The sequence below is a fragment of the Paramormyrops kingsleyae genome, chromosome 11 (genome assembly GCF_048594095.1).
Source record: "Paramormyrops kingsleyae isolate MSU_618 chromosome 11, PKINGS_0.4, whole genome shotgun sequence".
Taxonomy (NCBI): Eukaryota; Metazoa; Chordata; class Actinopteri; order Osteoglossiformes; family Mormyridae; genus Paramormyrops; species Paramormyrops kingsleyae.
The window spans coordinates 12,353,809-12,371,231 of record NC_132807.1 but is presented as its reverse complement, the minus strand read 5'-3'; the positions used below and the strand labels follow the sequence as shown (position 1 = coordinate 12,371,231).

The following is a 17,423-nucleotide window of genomic DNA, read 5'->3' as shown; positions in this document are numbered from 1 at the left end:
GAAAAAAAACCTCTCCGGAAGTCATCCTGTACTAAGTATTTCCGACATGTCCCGAACAAACAAATCTTTAAGAGGAAAAAAAGGTCCGTCTTTCCAAGACAATCATTTTTTGTATCCTGGTAAACTTGACTACTGAGTGTTAAAATTCATTTTGCCTTCAAATTTCATTTACACATACGAAACGTATTTTCTAAAACACTGCTCTACGACACTTTAAACACAAAGAGATTAAATCAAAAGCTTTTTATTATATAAAACTGCTGTTTACACTGACCATACCATTTTCGAGTAACTAATTTAACATTAATTATAAAACCCATATTAAATAGTCCAACTGGTATGGAATTACTGGCACCAGAAAACCTTCAGAAAAACCAATACACTGTCATGTACCAGAAAAGGAGAAACGTGTTTAAATCAGTGGCATTCAGTAAATAACTGGTTTTTTTAAGACGAGTTCATGAATAAGAGTTTTACAATAGAAAAACATGCACCCACCAAAACAACACTACTAAAACTACGCAGAATTTTTTAATAAGCTAATTCTTTTAAAGACCAGCCAAGCCAAACTCAAATGCGAAGGGAAGAGGGGGAGTTTACACCATTGGCATGGCAACACTGCAGCCTGCACTGGTGACAGCGAATGGCACTGCACTGCATGTGGGCTCTGCAGAACCTGAGAGGAGCCCATATAATGCCAAATAACAATGTTCCCAGCCCATGGGGTGCAGCAGTCATGTGGGCCACTGAATGAAACACAACAAATCAAACAGAAATTTGGATTTGGCCTTGACCCCCCACTGACCCCCCCCCGGCTTTTTTCTGGTCTCCACGTCACTGATCAACAGCTTTGAAAAATGTACTAAAGTTCTCTCAGGACTGGACTAACAGCTACAATATAAAGCACTTCCATTGTCAACTAAAACATCATTGTAATAAAACGCTACTTTGACATTAATATAAATCAAAACATTTTGAATATTTTTAGTAGTATTATGTCTTGGTTTCGAAATTCAACAAAATATATCACCAAAACACTACCTTGACAAAATCATAACATCACACTGAAATATGCATTGTTGGTCCTAGCTAAGGATATGCTTTATCTTCTCTTGTCTGGTTGATGGTCATTCAGCCTGAGGACTGAGGTGCAGGACTCCTGGGTTTAAAACTGTTCCACAAAGACCTTCCTACAAATACAGCCCCCACCCCTCAGTACCTGAAACTGAAATGAAAGACTTAGCATCATCTGAGCTACAGTAATGAGGTTACATATCTCTTCAGCATCAGAATCATGGCAGTAGAATGTGTGTGTGTGTGTGTGTGTGTTAGGACAGTGACGCAGAGATATTGTGGAGAGAATACGAAGCACAGAGACCGGTGGGTGTCAGCGCTGTGGGGGAGGGGGGGTCTTCAGTACGCCGGGACTTTGGTGTAGTCAACTTGCTGGATGCTCTGGCACAAGCAAATGGTCAGCAGCATTCCCAGGAACTGCGGGGGGCAGAGGGCTGGTCAGTGGGAACTGACAGATACCCAGCGGTTAGGGTTGGGGAACAGTGCAGGAGAGCATGATCAATGGGGAACGCCACACCCTAGTGATGGACAGGCATGTGTCCAGATCCAGCCAGCTTTCAGAGGACATGTGGACAACGTGACAGAAATGAGCACTATCACAGACGTGAAGGAGGAGACAAGAGGTGCAGGGCTTACACTGGCCAAATGGAGAGCACCTAACATGCAAAGGCACGCCCCATTGATGGCACGTCAGCAGCAGCTCGGCTGTCCCTCGGTCAACAAGGGAGAGGCTTGCGTTTCACGTGTTTTACCAAAAGCAGCCTTCATTGTATGACATCACCACATTTTCTGTTGAGATTTCTGTTAAGCTCTGTTAACATGCTTACCTATAAAGGCTGTATAGAGCAATATAAGGGCACATCTTTATTTTCTCATAAGAACAAGAAGAAGGAAAAACCTTTACATGGACAGTAACCCAAAACGAATCACTGACAAAGATTTGGACCAAGCCCAAACAAACCAGTGGCTAAAAACAGCAGGTCAAGCCAGAAACTGAAGGGCTCATCATTGCTGTTCAAGACCAATGCATTAAGACCAGCTATTATCGAAATGAGATCTTGAAAGACGGCACCAACCCAATGTCTAGGATATGCAACAAACAAGAAGAAACAAAAGACCATCTAGCCTCTGGCTGCTCAGAATTGGCTGAATGGAATATATACTGTACAAAGACACATCCAAACAGCAACATACCTCCATTGGGCAGTATGCAGATATTATGACATCCAAGTCAAAGATAAATATTACGAGCCGTCAAGCAATAACTGAAAAAGATGAGGCTACTATATTGTGGGATATACCAATGCAAACCGATAAAGAAATCAAGACTATCAGATAGTAGTAGTAGATATACTGTAGTAGTGAAGGATTAGAGGGAGAGAGCTGGTCTGCTCATCGAGATGACCCTCCCCACTGAGAGAAACACCTCTCTGAAAACTATAGAAAAACTCTCCAAATACAAAGATCTAGAAGTAGAAATTGAGAAGATGTGGGGCATGAAAACCACAACGATGCCAGTGGTAATAGGTGCTGTCGGTCTAATCAAGAAAGGGATGGAGAACTAAACCAACAAAATCCCCGGTAATATCAGGATACAGGAGGTCCTGCTCATGTACCTTAGGAGGACATTATACATCAAGTGAACCATCACACCCTCATGGTAGCCCCAAGTTCAAGGGATGGACTCGGCTTCATGAGCGAATAGAGCAGAATTTAAAGTATAATAATAATAATAATAATATTGATATTATTAATAATAATAATAAGAAGAAGAAGACGAACTGGCAACCTTCAGATCACAGACACTGTCCCAAGCTCCATGAGTGGAAGCCTTGAGTTTGAAAATGAGAAAAAAAACAGACCGATGTGGTGATGTCATAGAATGAAGGCTGTGATTGGTTAAAGAAGCAAAACACAAGCACCGCCCCCCCCATCAGCAGCATGTTACCTGCCTGTTCTAACCACAGAGCAATGCAGCACGCAGGCATGAAGAAAACGATACAGCCAGGGAAGGCAGGCAGGTACCTCAATGGCTGCTACTCCAGCACAGACTCCAATTATGACTCCGTAGTTGTTGAAGAGCCAGCTTTCCACACTGGAGACACAACCCTAATGGAGCAAGTGGACCAGAGTTAGCATAAGACACAGGGACCTTCTTTTCCTCCATTACAGCCAGTACCGGACAATCCTTTATAGTACAGCCTATAGCTGTTATCAATGAGCCTGAAGGCTACACACACTTACCCTGATTACCTTTCACTGCTAATGGCAGGTTGGGACCATGCATTTCCCCCACAGCATCAGTGAACTGCGCATAACTTTCAAATTTATTTATCCAGTACTTTCACTGCTAGATATTAGCTTTTAATAATAGTGCAGGCATTCATCATATTACACACGGTACACTGAAAACAGTTTTTTTTTTTTTTTAAAGAACCTTCTGTCTTAATGCCTGCAATTAATAAAAAGAGAAGCAATAAAATTGTAATGACGCAACAATAATTTGCCAGCCATTATAATGAAGGTAATTGTGGAAAGGTTTAATTTACAGCCCCATCAGTTTGACTGCTCCACTTGCTGCCACTGGAGGGCGACAAAGCTATCATCAGCCTGTAGGACACTATTAATCTCAGCCCAGAAGATTGTTCTGCTCTCTAATCCAGTTCAAGCATAATTACTTGAGTAAACTAAATGATAAGATATGTCTGTGCTGGGTTTGGCAGTGGCTGGATGGCCCTGTGTCGGGGGCGTGTACCATCTGGTAGACGGGCCATTCCGAGGACAGCGACTCGCACAGGCCTTTCTCCTCCAGGCCCACGCCGGGCAGGGACATATTTCGGCAGGAACAGGGGTACAGCACCCGGGAGCTGTTCCTGATGAGCATGTTCTCAGTCCAGTTGCCCGGTCCGGTCCAGCCACAGCAGTGAATCTTACCAGAAAGACACTGTGACTTAGAAATTGCTACAGTACAACAGCTCTGGATTTCAGCAGTCCAGCAGAAGAACAGCATGTGAGCAGAATATGCGCATATGAACTCCCAGAGGAAATGAGGTGCAGCAAGAATAGTGCTTTGCTGTGAATGAAACACTTTAGAAGAGCCAACGAGGGGACATTTTGAAGTTGAAGGACCTTCCCAGAACCTCAGCCCTTTAAGTTGGCAGCATAATAAACTGCATTTAAAAAAGTATTCCAGCTAAAGGGAACTTTTCATTATATTCAAAAATAAACTATATAGTCACATTTACTCTTTTCTGAGGAAATCGGAGCTCGGACTTATGAATAACCATCATCATAGCACCTTCAAATCATCTTCGATGTCAGGTTTCACTTCCAAGAAACACTGTGTTCAACACGGTTTGATTGCTAACCTCTAATTCTTGGTAGATCCACACACACATCTCACCGTGTTTCACATTAAGTCAGGAGTGTGTACATTGAATCCGGGAATACAATTATAAAATCTGTTTTTCACAGTCACTGAAAAAAGCAAACTATGTTTTTGCTCGGAATTGATCAGAGATGGCACCTTGATGTAATTTTTAGCGAAGGACGGCTTCATTCAAAACTGCCCAGTTTCCATCATGTTCTGCATTCGGTCCCCATCACTTATTTGCTTAGACAATGATTCAAGGTCATTTGCATTATTCCCAGAAGTATCCGTGATTTGAAACAAACCGAGAACAAGACACAGACTGACTTCATCTCCTAGGTGACTGTGCTCATACTCACTGTCTTCTGGAGGTAATCCCAGGCTTGTTCCGTGGTCTTGTTGCCTCCAGCATATTCCACCATGATCTTATTCACAATGATGGACATCTCATTCTTCAACTGATTAAGTGTAAAACACAGCAAACACTTATAACCTTTCTCATACTGGGACTCGTGAATTAAATCATTAGCCTCTTTTGTCAACCATTACAATATAGCAAGAATTATAAACCGTCAAAATATTTAACTTTGGTTTTGTGCAGCCACAGGTGATAAACCCCGCTGATAACTGGTGGATGAGAAGTCAGATGTGTTGTCTGCCCATGGACACGTCTTTGGTAACCTGCTTAGATGCCATATGAGGTCACAGAGAAGCTACCTTGTGCTTTAGCAGGACAGATGCTCAGACACAACACAGCCATACCTTTCCCCTGCAAGCTTCATTTAAAAGCTGTTGATTCGTTATGCATATAAGTACAGTTACCCACCATACTTGGCTGCCTTTGAGTCAGCAAGGCCATTGCAATTTGACCATGTGGAATATGAACGATTTTCTGATTGCTCATCCACATCAATGGAATTTACTGGAAGGACATCATGTGGACTGAAGAGCAAGAATATAAAGCAGAACTTGTGCCGCCCTCTGGCCCTTGAAACTCGGTTAATCCCAGTGGCAGCCTGCCGACAAATCTGAGCATTCAACTCCTCTGACAGTGAAAACAAACAAGAGTAAAATATACATCCCAAGGTGAATGCATTCCTCCTTTATGGCAAATCCTGCTCCAGATCCTTCCCTTCCATTCCTTTGGGAGGAATTCAGTCACGGCCTCCAGAGGTTGTCCATTAAAACCATGCTTAGACGCTTCCTGTGGCTCAGCTCTAAATAGAGTGAGTCGTCTCCCTGCTTCCGCCTGCTACCTAATTCTTATAATCCAACATGTGGATTACCCCTCTCTTCCACTAGGGGTGCTGCACTCAAGAGTTTACAACTGTGTGATTCTGTATATCATGATTAGTCAATGTTGGAGCATTTTGGAGACAGCAATATATGAAAATGTCATGATTACTGAGTCTCTCACCCTCCACAAGCTATGAGATTGGGGATAAGACACTGAGGGCAACAGCATCTAACGAAATGTGCCAGGACAGGTTGTGGACAATGCAATAGGCTAAACATTTTATTTTTGGTTCCTGTGGTACTGATGTTCCTCCATATCAGCAAAGCTTCATGTCCCTCCCTGGTGGGAGTCATTAAAGGTTTCAAATCAGAATATAGACTCATAAAGCTTGCTGGTTCAGTTGACCTTGAGTAAGCTACTTAACCTGATTTGCTCCAGATATCCAATCTCAGTGTAACATACTACAGATAAAAGTAAACATCAAGAAAAAAAAAACATGGAAATAATGCAAGATCTGCTTTGTAAGTGGACAGATGAAAAACATCACTCACCAGGTCCCTCTGGAAGTACATCAGCACAGCAGCTGTCATCTGGGCGATGAGGATCAGCAGGAGGCATGTGAAGTACTGCGGGGGTGGGGGGGTGACATGAGAGAACTCCTCAGCTATGCTGCCACAGGCATGTTCTGCTCAGCTCTGCTGCAAGCCAACACCATCAGACCAGGCATGGATTCCACTCACCAGCCCCAGGACACAGCGGATCTCATAGATAGCCCCAAAGCAGCCAAGGATGCCCATGAGAATAGAGAGCGAGCCAACGCCAACCAGGATGTAGGAGCCCACCTTCAGGGAGCTGGAGGACTCCTCTGCATGAGGCACAGAGGGTTTCGGTTATCACTCTTATCACTCTTCGGTGCAGTGCAGTCAGTTCCTGTGCACTATGCAGGCCCTTTACTCCACAACTCATAGGCCAGCCGACAGACACCAATAAGCTGAACATACAGCTAAACTGGGACAAGCCTCCCTGGATCGTTTGAACAGCATAACCCCGTTTGTCGCCTTCCTGATGTTGAGCCAATAGCGTGCCAGAAGATCAGAATCTAAAGGTTACATTCTTCTGGAGTTTGGAGGGAAACAGGGCCTGTACATAATAGAGGATCGTTTGGTGCGTGTGTCAGCTCCCGGGACACCTGGCTAAAGATACGGCCAAGAGGAGGGCAAAGAGCTAAACACAGTGCAGCTGTTCTCCAGAGCTCTCCAAAAAGATGATTCCTCTCCCTACACACTTCAAGACAGACTGAGGCATTGGGGCCCCCATACAAACCCCAACATTCAAACACCACATCTACCAAGACAGACTGAGGCATTGGGACCCCAATACAAACCCCAACATTCAAACACCACATCTACCAAGACAGACTGAGGCATTGGGACCCCCATACAAACCCCAACATTCACACACCACATCTACCAAGACAGACTGAGGCATTGGGACCCCCATACAAACCCCAACATTCACACACCACATCTACCAAGACAGACTGAGGCATTGGGACCCCCATACAAACCCCAACATTCAAACACCACATCTACCAAGACAGACTGAGGCATTGGGACCCCCATACAAACCCCAACATTCACACACCACATCTACCAAGACAGACTGAGGCATTGGGACCCCCATACAAACCCCAACATTCACACACCACATCTACCAAGACAGACTGAGGCATTGGGACCCCCATACAAACCCCAACATTCACACACCACATCTACCAAGACAGACTGAGGCATTGGGGCCCCCATACAAACTCCAACATTCAAACACCACATCTACCAAGACAGACTGAGGCATTGGGGCCCCCATCCAAACCCCAACATTCACACACCACATCTACCAAGACAGACTGAGGCATTGGGGCCCCCATACAAACCCCAACATTCAAACACCACATCTACCAAGACAGACTGAGGCATTGGGGCCCCCATACAAACCCCAACATTCAAACACCACATCTACCAAGACAGACTGAGGCATTGGGACCCCCATACAAACCCCAACATTCACACACCACATCTACCAAGACAGACTGAGGCATTGGGGCCCCCATCCAAATCCCAACATTCACACACCACATCTACCAAGACAGCGTAATTTTAAATTTCTTATAAATCAAGGCAGAAACAGATTTATGACTACATAGCATATGCCTATGACCCAAAATACAGCAAAAACTGACATATGGCCAGAGTTATTTGCAAATGCTAGCCATTTACCTCTAGGCGCATGGCTCACGCACACACACAAACACACACGCGTACACATACACACACGCACGCACGTACACGCAAGCACACACATGCACAAATGCTGACACACGCAGATGAGGCTGGTTGATAATTAGAAGCCTGAAAAGCCACACAGGCTCACTCCTCTGTAGACCACAGAGAAGAAACTGGGAAACTTAACCTACATAATGCTGTGGCCTGTAATTCAAGCTAAAACAGTCGCACTGGGGGAAAAAAAAAAAATCAGGCACACGGAGAATATAGAACTGCTTGTAATGAGAGCTTTGCCTGTATGTATGTTCATGGTGTGGCCCATCTGTCCACTGCCACTGTGGATGTACTTTTTCCAAGAGGAGGGCAACCTCTAAGGACAGATTCAACATCCATTTGGAGAAGGTAAGTATCCAGCAGAGAAGGGCTGCCATTCTGTTCCCCATACATTGTTAACCAGTATGACTTCCCTGAAAATCATCTTTATTGCCGTAATCCTTGTTCTAGGCATTATTTTCATTAATTGGGCATTGCATTATTATCTTCTGAAACTCGTATTCTACTGTAATGTTCCCTGACCAGCATATAATATTAGAACTGAGCTGGAGGAATAAAATATGTTTCTAGGATTCTGCTCCACAGGTCTAAAAAGCCATCTGATATCAAACTTTTTTTTTCAGCTTTTCAGTGGATGTTATATGGATATGCAATTCTTAATGGGTTTGTCCATGGTGTATAACCTGTAAACACACATACAGCCCCAGGAGTCTATCACAAAATGTGATTTCTGCTTAGCCGGATAACTCGTCAGATTTAAGGAAGCCTGGGCTACATGCAAGTGAAAGATGACAATGTCCATTTATACTGGGATACCTTAAATCTGACAAGTTATCTGGCTGAGTAAGAAATCCAGCTTTCTTACGATAATAAGAAAGTATTGCACACACAAAGCAAATGGGGCATCTGACAGATTGATGCCAAGATTCACAGTCACACACAAAGAATAGTCAATGAGAAAATTACCAAAGACATAAAAGCATTTCAAAATTCTCAAATTTTGTTAAGATTCCAACAAATCACAGATACCAGCATAGCGGCTTTCCTGAAATATTTTGACGTAAACATCCATCTGTTTTTTGTACCTGCTTGTCTTATGCAGGGTCATGAGGGTTCAGAGCTTATCCTGGAAGCTATAGGCACAAGGCAGGGAGTAGCTCAGTATGGGCCGCAAACCCATGGCAAGGCACACTCACATACCATTCACTTACCCACGCACACTTATGGGCAATTTGAAAACTCCAATCAACCTCAGCATGTTTTTGGACTCTGGAAGGAAACTGGAGTACCCAGATGAAACCCCACAACGAACAGGGGAAGAAGATGCAAAGTGCACGCACGGAACGATGGTGGAAGTTCGAACCCTGGTCCCAGAGTTGTGAGTTAACAGTGTTAACCACTGCATCACCATGCCACCCGCTTGAATTAAACGTTAAAATCCGAATACAAATGGCACCAAGAAGCCAAAGTTAGCTACACTCCCTCTAAAAGCACAGAGGACCATGAAACCTGGTAGATACAGTGATGGGATCTTCAGAGAAACCTGTTCAGAAGGAATATATATGACAAGGGCTGACTACTGGGTCTGACTGGGAAACACAGGGCAGCCCAGACCCAGGCAGGATCAACAACTGGACAGAACACTGCACTGTGGAGTAAGCGGGTTAGTGGATACAATACAGCTCCACAAACATGCAGCAACTCCAGAGGGCATGAATAAGGCACACCCTCAAAGCCTGCTTAATGTATGCTTGATCTATTCATCTATTCATCTAATCCAGTTCAAAGTCATGGTGTGGTCTAATCATCATTCTATAAATTCTACATCTTTGTAATAACTTTGTAACTAATCAGGGCACATCCATCTATAAATTACGGGTAACCACTATTCCCCAGAAGCATAAGATGAAACACGAACAGGATGTCTGGAAGGACAATTCTAGCTAAGTAGTTTAGGGAGTGGGTTCCAGAAGCTAGACGTTAACAGAGTTCGAAGAACTGAGGCTGTATAAAGACCAGGTTTCTTTGATGCGTAGTTGCAGGGTATAAGAAGAGGTCCAAATGAGTAACTTCATCAAGAGCCAGTGTGGCGCTGCATGTGAAGACTAGATTGTGGGCTTCAGGGGATTATTTGTCATGGTATTCGGATCGTTAACATTTCTACAAGCACAAACGCAGCACACGTGTGTGTGTGTCCATGCTTGTGAACACGCGCAGGAAGCGGCGTGTTATTGGTCAACAAGCTGGAGGAAGCCGGGAGGGGATTTGACGAGAAACCCAGAGGAGACCTCTCAGCAGGCAGACCGCGGAGCGTGTTGGATCACACAGCAACAATCTGCAGAATCAATCACAGCAAGGCCAGCTGAAGGAAAATGCAACGGCCCAGTAAAAGTGGCGATTTACCACTGAGCCACCAATCAGCTGGAAGGATCAGACTTATAATACAACATGACATAGAAGCACAAGCCTTTGTGAAGACAATATACTGCAAGATGACAAAATGCCCCCCAAATGTACCACAGCTCATTCTGGATCAGCATTACACTATGGAGGTGGGGTAACAATGGCTTATATTCTCATATTGGTGCCCTTTATATTTCATCATCATGTCATCACACAACAGCCCCTTGTAGAAACAATTAGAAGCTGGACTTGCACTGGCAAACAGCCTTTGGGTCTCTGACTGTGCTTTCCTCCTCTGGGAGGGTTTCGGATAGAAATCACTATTATCTCATTAGATATCTACATTTACATTAATATAATTAGTTTTTCTCATGGGATTGAGAACACAAATACTTGTTTCCCCTAAGTGCATTTCATTCAGAACATTAAGAACTTTATTTTATGCATATGGCATGAAGAATGATGGACTTTCATTAGTGTAAAGGACTTACGCAGAACAGTAATGAAGCTCTGATTATCCAGAAGAATCCAAAGTCCAAAACCAAAAAGGATGGCTCCAAAAATCTATGGGGAAAAAAGTCAAATGTTCATTCAGGTGCAGTGAAGAAAGCTGCATTTGTAATTCCCCAATATTATCAATACTTAATTTCAGCTTTTTGCTGTTGAGAAACAGTGAGAAGATACCAATAGTACAAGTGGAATAAGTGATGCCCACTTTCACAAGCTCCGCCTTCCTGTTGAATATGTGAGACTGAAGAAATCAGTGCAAGGTGAGCGGCAGTGGTGGACTGTGCTCAGGAGGCCCACAGCGTCAGTCCCCGTCAGACATGAAGCATTAGCGACTCTCCCAATGCACACGGGCAGCATTACGGCTGCCGGCAGACAGCTGTGCATAAGCCTGACAAACTGGCCTCAGTGTCAAGCAAGCAGAGCATGTCTACATTCACCAGACACGCAACTTTATTTTTTCTCCTGAACAACAGGCAATGATGTGCATCCTGGAAATAGCCATGCAGGGAACCAGCCGCACAATTCTCCTGCCGCACGTTTTGTTTACATTTCACACTGATTTATCTACTTAGCACTGCAGCTGCCTGTACTTCCATATCTAAAATGCTCACATTATGCTCATTCTTGTAAATAGGTGTTTCTGGATTTTTCAAAAATTCACTTTTGTCACGTTCTGTGTGTAAGAGTGGGTGTCACACGGCCCTCACCACATCAGAAAATGAAGCGTTGTCATTTCTGTTGGCTCAGGGAAGGGTATATTTTTCCTGAGAAGTCATGATCGTCATATAGCTAAACATCATTAAAATGACAGCAATGGTAATGTAACTACCTGACATTCCCAAAAGTCACACTCCGTTATACGACTGACATTAAAATCTTACATATTGACTTGTAATCATCACCATGGCAACATAAAGTGCAGCAGGGCGGGGACGATTCTGTAGGTTGCGGATGGTGGTTCAGACTTACAAAGAAGAAGAGGTTGAAGAGAAACAGGAAGTATTTGGTCGTGGTGATGCAGCCTTTCCCCATTGTCCTGAGAACACAAAACAGTCAAGGTGTGAAGACTTTTGAACAGGGGAACCAAGTACTTGACCATTAATAGGTCTCAAATGCAAAGGAAGTTAGAGACATACTGTACTAGGGAGTCAGTCCTGGGACGGAAAAATTAAGGCAAGTTTATTTGTATGGCACATTTTCATCAACATGCTTTACAGAAAATCAGATAAGAAATAAAATTCATAAAGTAAAAATAGACTTAAGTAAAAGCATATTAATAAATATAAAATTTAAAATTAAAACAACATAAAACATTTCGGAACAGATGCTTCAAGTGAGAAATCTATTGGGTCTTCATTAATAAGAAAAACTAGATGACTGAACAATAACAGAAAGGGAAAAAACAGGCAGCCTGACAGAAAGTGGGGGCATGCCAAAGGCACTGCGGGTGAACCCCTCACCGCCGGAGTCCACCAGCCTGAGCAAACAGTCTTTAAAAACGGGTGCGCAAAAGTATCAGGGTTTGCCCATTTAACAAAGCTGACCAAACAATGGCGGATCTCCAGGGAGACACAGCTGCACGTCTGGCCTTCCAGTGTCCCAGACTTCAGAATGCGACACTCCCCGCATTTCAACTCCCAAAATTAGGCCAGCGTGGCCTGCCAAATATGTCATGAAACAGCAGCTCAGATGTTTAGAGGCAAGTACACAGTGCTTTGCTGTTGAAGCAAACATTCTATACACATCCTAGAGGCTAAAAGGAGAAAATATCCCCTTTAACAAATTAATCATAATGCAGGTAAGTAATGTAAAAATGGGGCTTATTGAAAATCCTCCAGAAAAACAAAATACTGTCTAAGATTACATCCTGCCCTGATTCACAAGCTGTGAAAGTGGGCCCAGGGGAAGTTAATGCATGGGTAGCATGAAGAGTTCCAGGTTACTAAAACAAATCTGTCTCAAGCATGTGCTAAAAATGGTAGAGGTATATCTAAAAGGAGTGCTTAAGACAGGAACCATGTAATTTACTCAAACTGAAAAGATGAATCACTCAGGAGTGGCATACTAGAAAGGCCTTTGGTAACTCCTACACTGCACAGGATGTTGGTAGTGGATGTTAATGACTGAAAGGTATATACATAAACTGCTTGAAAGGTATATACATAAACTGCTTGAAAGGTATATACATAAACTGCTTGAAAGGTATATACATAAACTGCTTGAAAGGTATATACATAAACTGCTTGAAAGGTATATACATAAACTGCTTGAAAGGTATATACATAAACTGCTTGAAAGGTATATACATAAACTGCTTGAAAGGTATATACATAAACTGCTTGATTAAATACTCTGAATACTCAGTTGACAACCTGCAGGCCTAAATATAATGGATGCCAACGCACAACAAGTTTATACAAGAACAAAGTATTGCAATTCTAAAGCAGCGAATACACAAGTTAGTCTGAAATGCAGAGACCAGCTGCTGGCAAACTTCACATTAATTGTTCTTCAGTTGAATTACAAATGGTGCATTATGCTCAAGTGCCTTTACCCGCACTATCAAAAACAAAACAGCCATTTTTCAGTAAAGTCAGTCCAAAGGTGTTGTCAGTATGCTGGTCCCTCAGAGCTCAAGCCAATCAGGGGCTCAGTACAGCGGCGGCGGGAGCCCATATTGGTGAAAAGGCTGGTATGAGCAGGTCTCTCAAAGCTCCCGGCATGACCAACCCTGTGAGTCTTCCAGGATATTCCGTCAAAAGGAAAAAATGTTTTAATTAGGCCTACATAATGAAGATCAAGCAAAAACATCCAAGAAAGAATATTTCTCGTCTAATGCTCAAAGCCTCACCCTTCCCGACAAGCCTGTCCTCTTCATTTCATTCTGTTCTCTACTTCTAATGGAACGTTTCTGTTTATTCTGCTCTACAAAGGAGAAAAATCCCAAATAAAGAAAACTATGCACAACACATGAAAGCCTACATTGTAAAGGTCGTACGGACATGCTCAGTTGAAGAGCTTCCTCAGGAACTCTGCCTCATTATGGCATCTGCATGCACCGTGACCCATACGAACTGACAGTACAAGCTGTACGGGGCAACACAGGCACATGGACAGATTTCTGAAGTCACAAACATCCAGATGTCTCTCTTACATTTGTTGTGGACCAAAAAAACCAAAAAGATCAAGCAAGACTAGGCACACACATACACTCACTCACACACGATGGGCAACTGGGAGTGGGCACTGAAGCCCGTTTAGCATGAAACATCTGCATGCAGAAGGCGACGCCAGTCGTGATTTATTCGGATTCCAGTAGCCCTGCTGTTCCGCAGTAGCCCGCACAGAGAGCCATGTCTCTCATCTAGACAATTTCACAATCAATCCATTTTAATGTAAAGGCGAATCTCTCCAATTCAGTGCACGTTTTATAACAGTGACGATGCACAGATGCACCACAGGCTTACACTGGCATTAAAACAGGTGCCAAAGCACACCACAAACTGAGAGGGACACAGATTTAGTGGACTCCTACCATGGTGTTATCCATTTGTTAGCCAATAAGGACCAAACAAACAAATACAGCCAGTACAGGACAAAAACTGAAAAACGTTTCTAAAAGGGCCAGCGATCAACAAGGCCTCCCGCTTTGCAGCAGCATCTCGTTTAATATTCACTGCTGGCTGTTGAGGAAAAACACTGAGATCATATCTAGGTTACCTGATACACCATGGAAAAGGATATTACCAGATAATTAAGTCTGGAAAAGCAACGTTTATAAAAGGAAAGAAAAATAAACTTCTTCACCTTAATGACCTTCTTTGATAGAAATTCCAGAAAACCAATAAAAACAAATTTATGTATCACAAGTGTCCAAGCAACCTCTGTAAACTCTCTCCCCAAACAGTGCACGTCATGTTACTGTTTTCAGAACGCTAAATCCTTAGGAATTCAAATTTTTTTTTGTTTTTGGCCACCAAATGTTGCATGAGTGACGTGTGTCTTACAATTAATTATGGTGATGATGTTTATTATCGAACAGTATATGCTATAAATATGCATTAAATATGATCCGCATATCTAAGAAACACACAAGTTTATACACAGGAGACACATTTACCTCATACATTTTCCAAACATTAAAACTCAGTCATAATATATACTACAGGCACAATGTCTTTTAGCTAGAAATGTACTACTGTGAGATTTATAATGTGTGGAAATGTTATTAAATCAATATGCAATACAACTACAATAACCTAGAATTTTGTTATTTTGATGTGGAGTAGCTGCTATAGATTGGGTCATATTTTAAAGACAAGGTTTCCTTAATAGAATATATCACCTGTTTTGTAATATTTTACCCTTATTTTCTAAGCCCCCTCACTGGACACCTCAGATATAGGTCCTGTCCCTATAGCTGCTCAGTGTGACCTTGCGTTTGTGAGGAGATGGAATGTAGTGGACGTGTGCTTTTCTAATTCGGACCACATCAGCCGCGTCACACTCCAGATTCAAATGCGAGCCCGGGCCCATGACCAAGGCTTTAGATGAAGGCATCTGTCAAATAAATAAATGTAGATGTGGACATCAGGTACCAGGTCATTCTCAAATACCGAACAACTGGCTTGAACAACTGCAGCATAATTAAGGAAGCGCTGTGGTCATGAATGAAACCATCTTCACAGCCAGGTGCTGTAGGCTTTAGCTGTAGTATATCTATGGTGTGAAAGAAAAGGTGTGAAAAACGCACAGCCAGTATCTAAACCATGAATCACAGATGAATGAGGACACAGGACAGCAACTTATCAAACGCACCCACAGACGATTAAACCGAGCACACCATCTGTGCCAGCCTCTATTCCTGACCTACTTCCTGCCTGTAAACCCATAACAAACGTCACTCTTGTGGCATTAAATGCCCACCAGTAATGAAAAGAAAAATAACTCATTAAGCGGGAATATCCTTGTGTTTTTTCCTACAAGCTTGTGCTGATTGAAGCTCTCCAGAGCAGCTGTGAGCTGGGAGTTCTGACAAAACATCCTACATATCGAGACGTGCTATCGAGCCTTTCTGCGCATGTGCAGTTCCACCGTCTTGGGATTAAGGTTGGGTTTTAGGGGTTTTTGGTGGGTTAGGGTAAGAGTTAGGGTTAGGGCTATCACTATATAACAATTCCAAATGCACTACTAATAAATCGCTTAACATATTTCTCCACCGCCAATGTATGCGCTCCTCTCAAACCGGGTGTACAAGACATATATGGATGCATACTATATTTATTTCACAGACCATGAAGGAATCCAGGTAGTGTTTAAATTTCTTTGCAGTTGTCAACAGGCATGAAAATGTGACCTTTGAGTCCTTTCCCCCCAAAACATCTCCATCTATCTTACAACTACTTATCCTGTATAAGGTGGTGGGGGTCTAGAGCCTATAACAGACTGCACAGGGCACAAAGCAGGAGTCCAGCTCACACTGGACACACAGGGCGCCTCACCCACGCACACACGCAATAAAAATAAAAAACCCAAAGCCTGTAAAAAAAAAATTCTCAAACAAAAAAAAATGTAAATGCGTTCAGGATAGCCAGCCTTATGACTTATCATTTGTAAGGTATTAGGTATAGAGATCCATCCATCTTCCATCATCTTATCCTGAGCATAGATCGAGAAGTATGGTAGATAATAAATAAAAAAATGAACTCACTACGGTTTTATATTACAATTAAAAACGAATGCAGTCATATCAGTTAGTCCAAGTACAACTTTATTTTATTGGCATGGACGAATTTTCAAGCTTTCTATACTTCTTCTGATTTATTTTATGCAATCAATCCGTAATATGCATTATATGTCCATAAGATAAGTGCAAACAAGAAAACATTAATATGTCGACGTCTGTTTTCAATTATAAGCCGTTCCAGTAGCATCTCCTTTCTATCTAACAAATTGCCACATCACCAAACATGAAGTGGAAACCTTTGTCGAGTATTTAAGAAAAAAGAAATATAAATAATTATGAATATGCATGCACATAGCCTATATGCTGAAATTGTTTTCAACCAATCCAGACAGTTCACAAGCAATTCACAATGTGAATTCCACACAACTTTTTTTTTTTTTTGCCAGTCTACCAAACACATCGCCCGTCAATTTCGCATTTTATAAATCTTGTTTCCCAAGCCGCTGCCTAAATCCGACCCGACACCGGGAATCCAACGCACACCGCGGTATACTGCTGGCAGATACTTACGTGTTTGCAAAATCTCACGTTTCTTAGGTTTGAAACTGAATTAGTTCCAATCAGTTCAGCACAGCTGGAGCGTTTTGACAGCAATGAGACGCCTCTGCAAAAGCCAGCTGAACCTCCACAGAGTGGCAGGCAGGGGGCGCTCATTCCTCTTAACCCTCTCTACTCCAGCATGTTGATCACGGCTTGGTGAAATCATATACCAATTAACTCATTCATATTATACGGGTTTTAATAACA

At 42.7% G+C, this 17,423-nt stretch overlaps 1 protein-coding gene across 1 annotated transcript; it reads right to left on the bottom strand.

The window, feature by feature from the left end:
• Positions 1-228: 228 nt before the first annotated feature.
• On the bottom strand, positions 229-17,301 carry LOC111840102 (CD82 antigen-like). Its single transcript, XM_023804570.1, has 9 exons — positions 17,187-17,301; positions 11,900-11,966; positions 10,912-10,984; positions 6,422-6,546; positions 6,233-6,307; positions 4,804-4,902; positions 3,830-4,003; positions 3,100-3,183; positions 229-1,491 (listed from the first exon to the last, which is right to left on the bottom strand). The coding sequence occupies exons 2-9, from the start codon at positions 11,960-11,962 to the stop codon at positions 1,414-1,416; spliced, it is 771 nt and encodes a 256-aa protein (XP_023660338.1). The 5' UTR covers positions 11,963-11,966; positions 17,187-17,301; the 3' UTR covers positions 229-1,413.
• Positions 17,302-17,423: the final 122 nt, after the last annotated feature.

Coding starts and splice junctions, on each gene's coding strand:
- LOC111840102 (XM_023804570.1), bottom strand. CDS start 11,962: ATGGGGAAAGGCTGCATCACCACGACCAAATACTTCCTGTTTCTCTTC. Junction 10,985..11,899: donor TCTTCAACCTCTTCTTCTTT/GTAAGTCTGAAC, acceptor TTTTCCCCATAG/ATTTTTGGAGCCATCCTTTT. Junction 6,308..6,421: donor TCCGCTGTGTCCTGGGGCTG/GTGAGTGGAATC, acceptor CCACCCCCGCAG/TACTTCACATGCCTCCTGCT.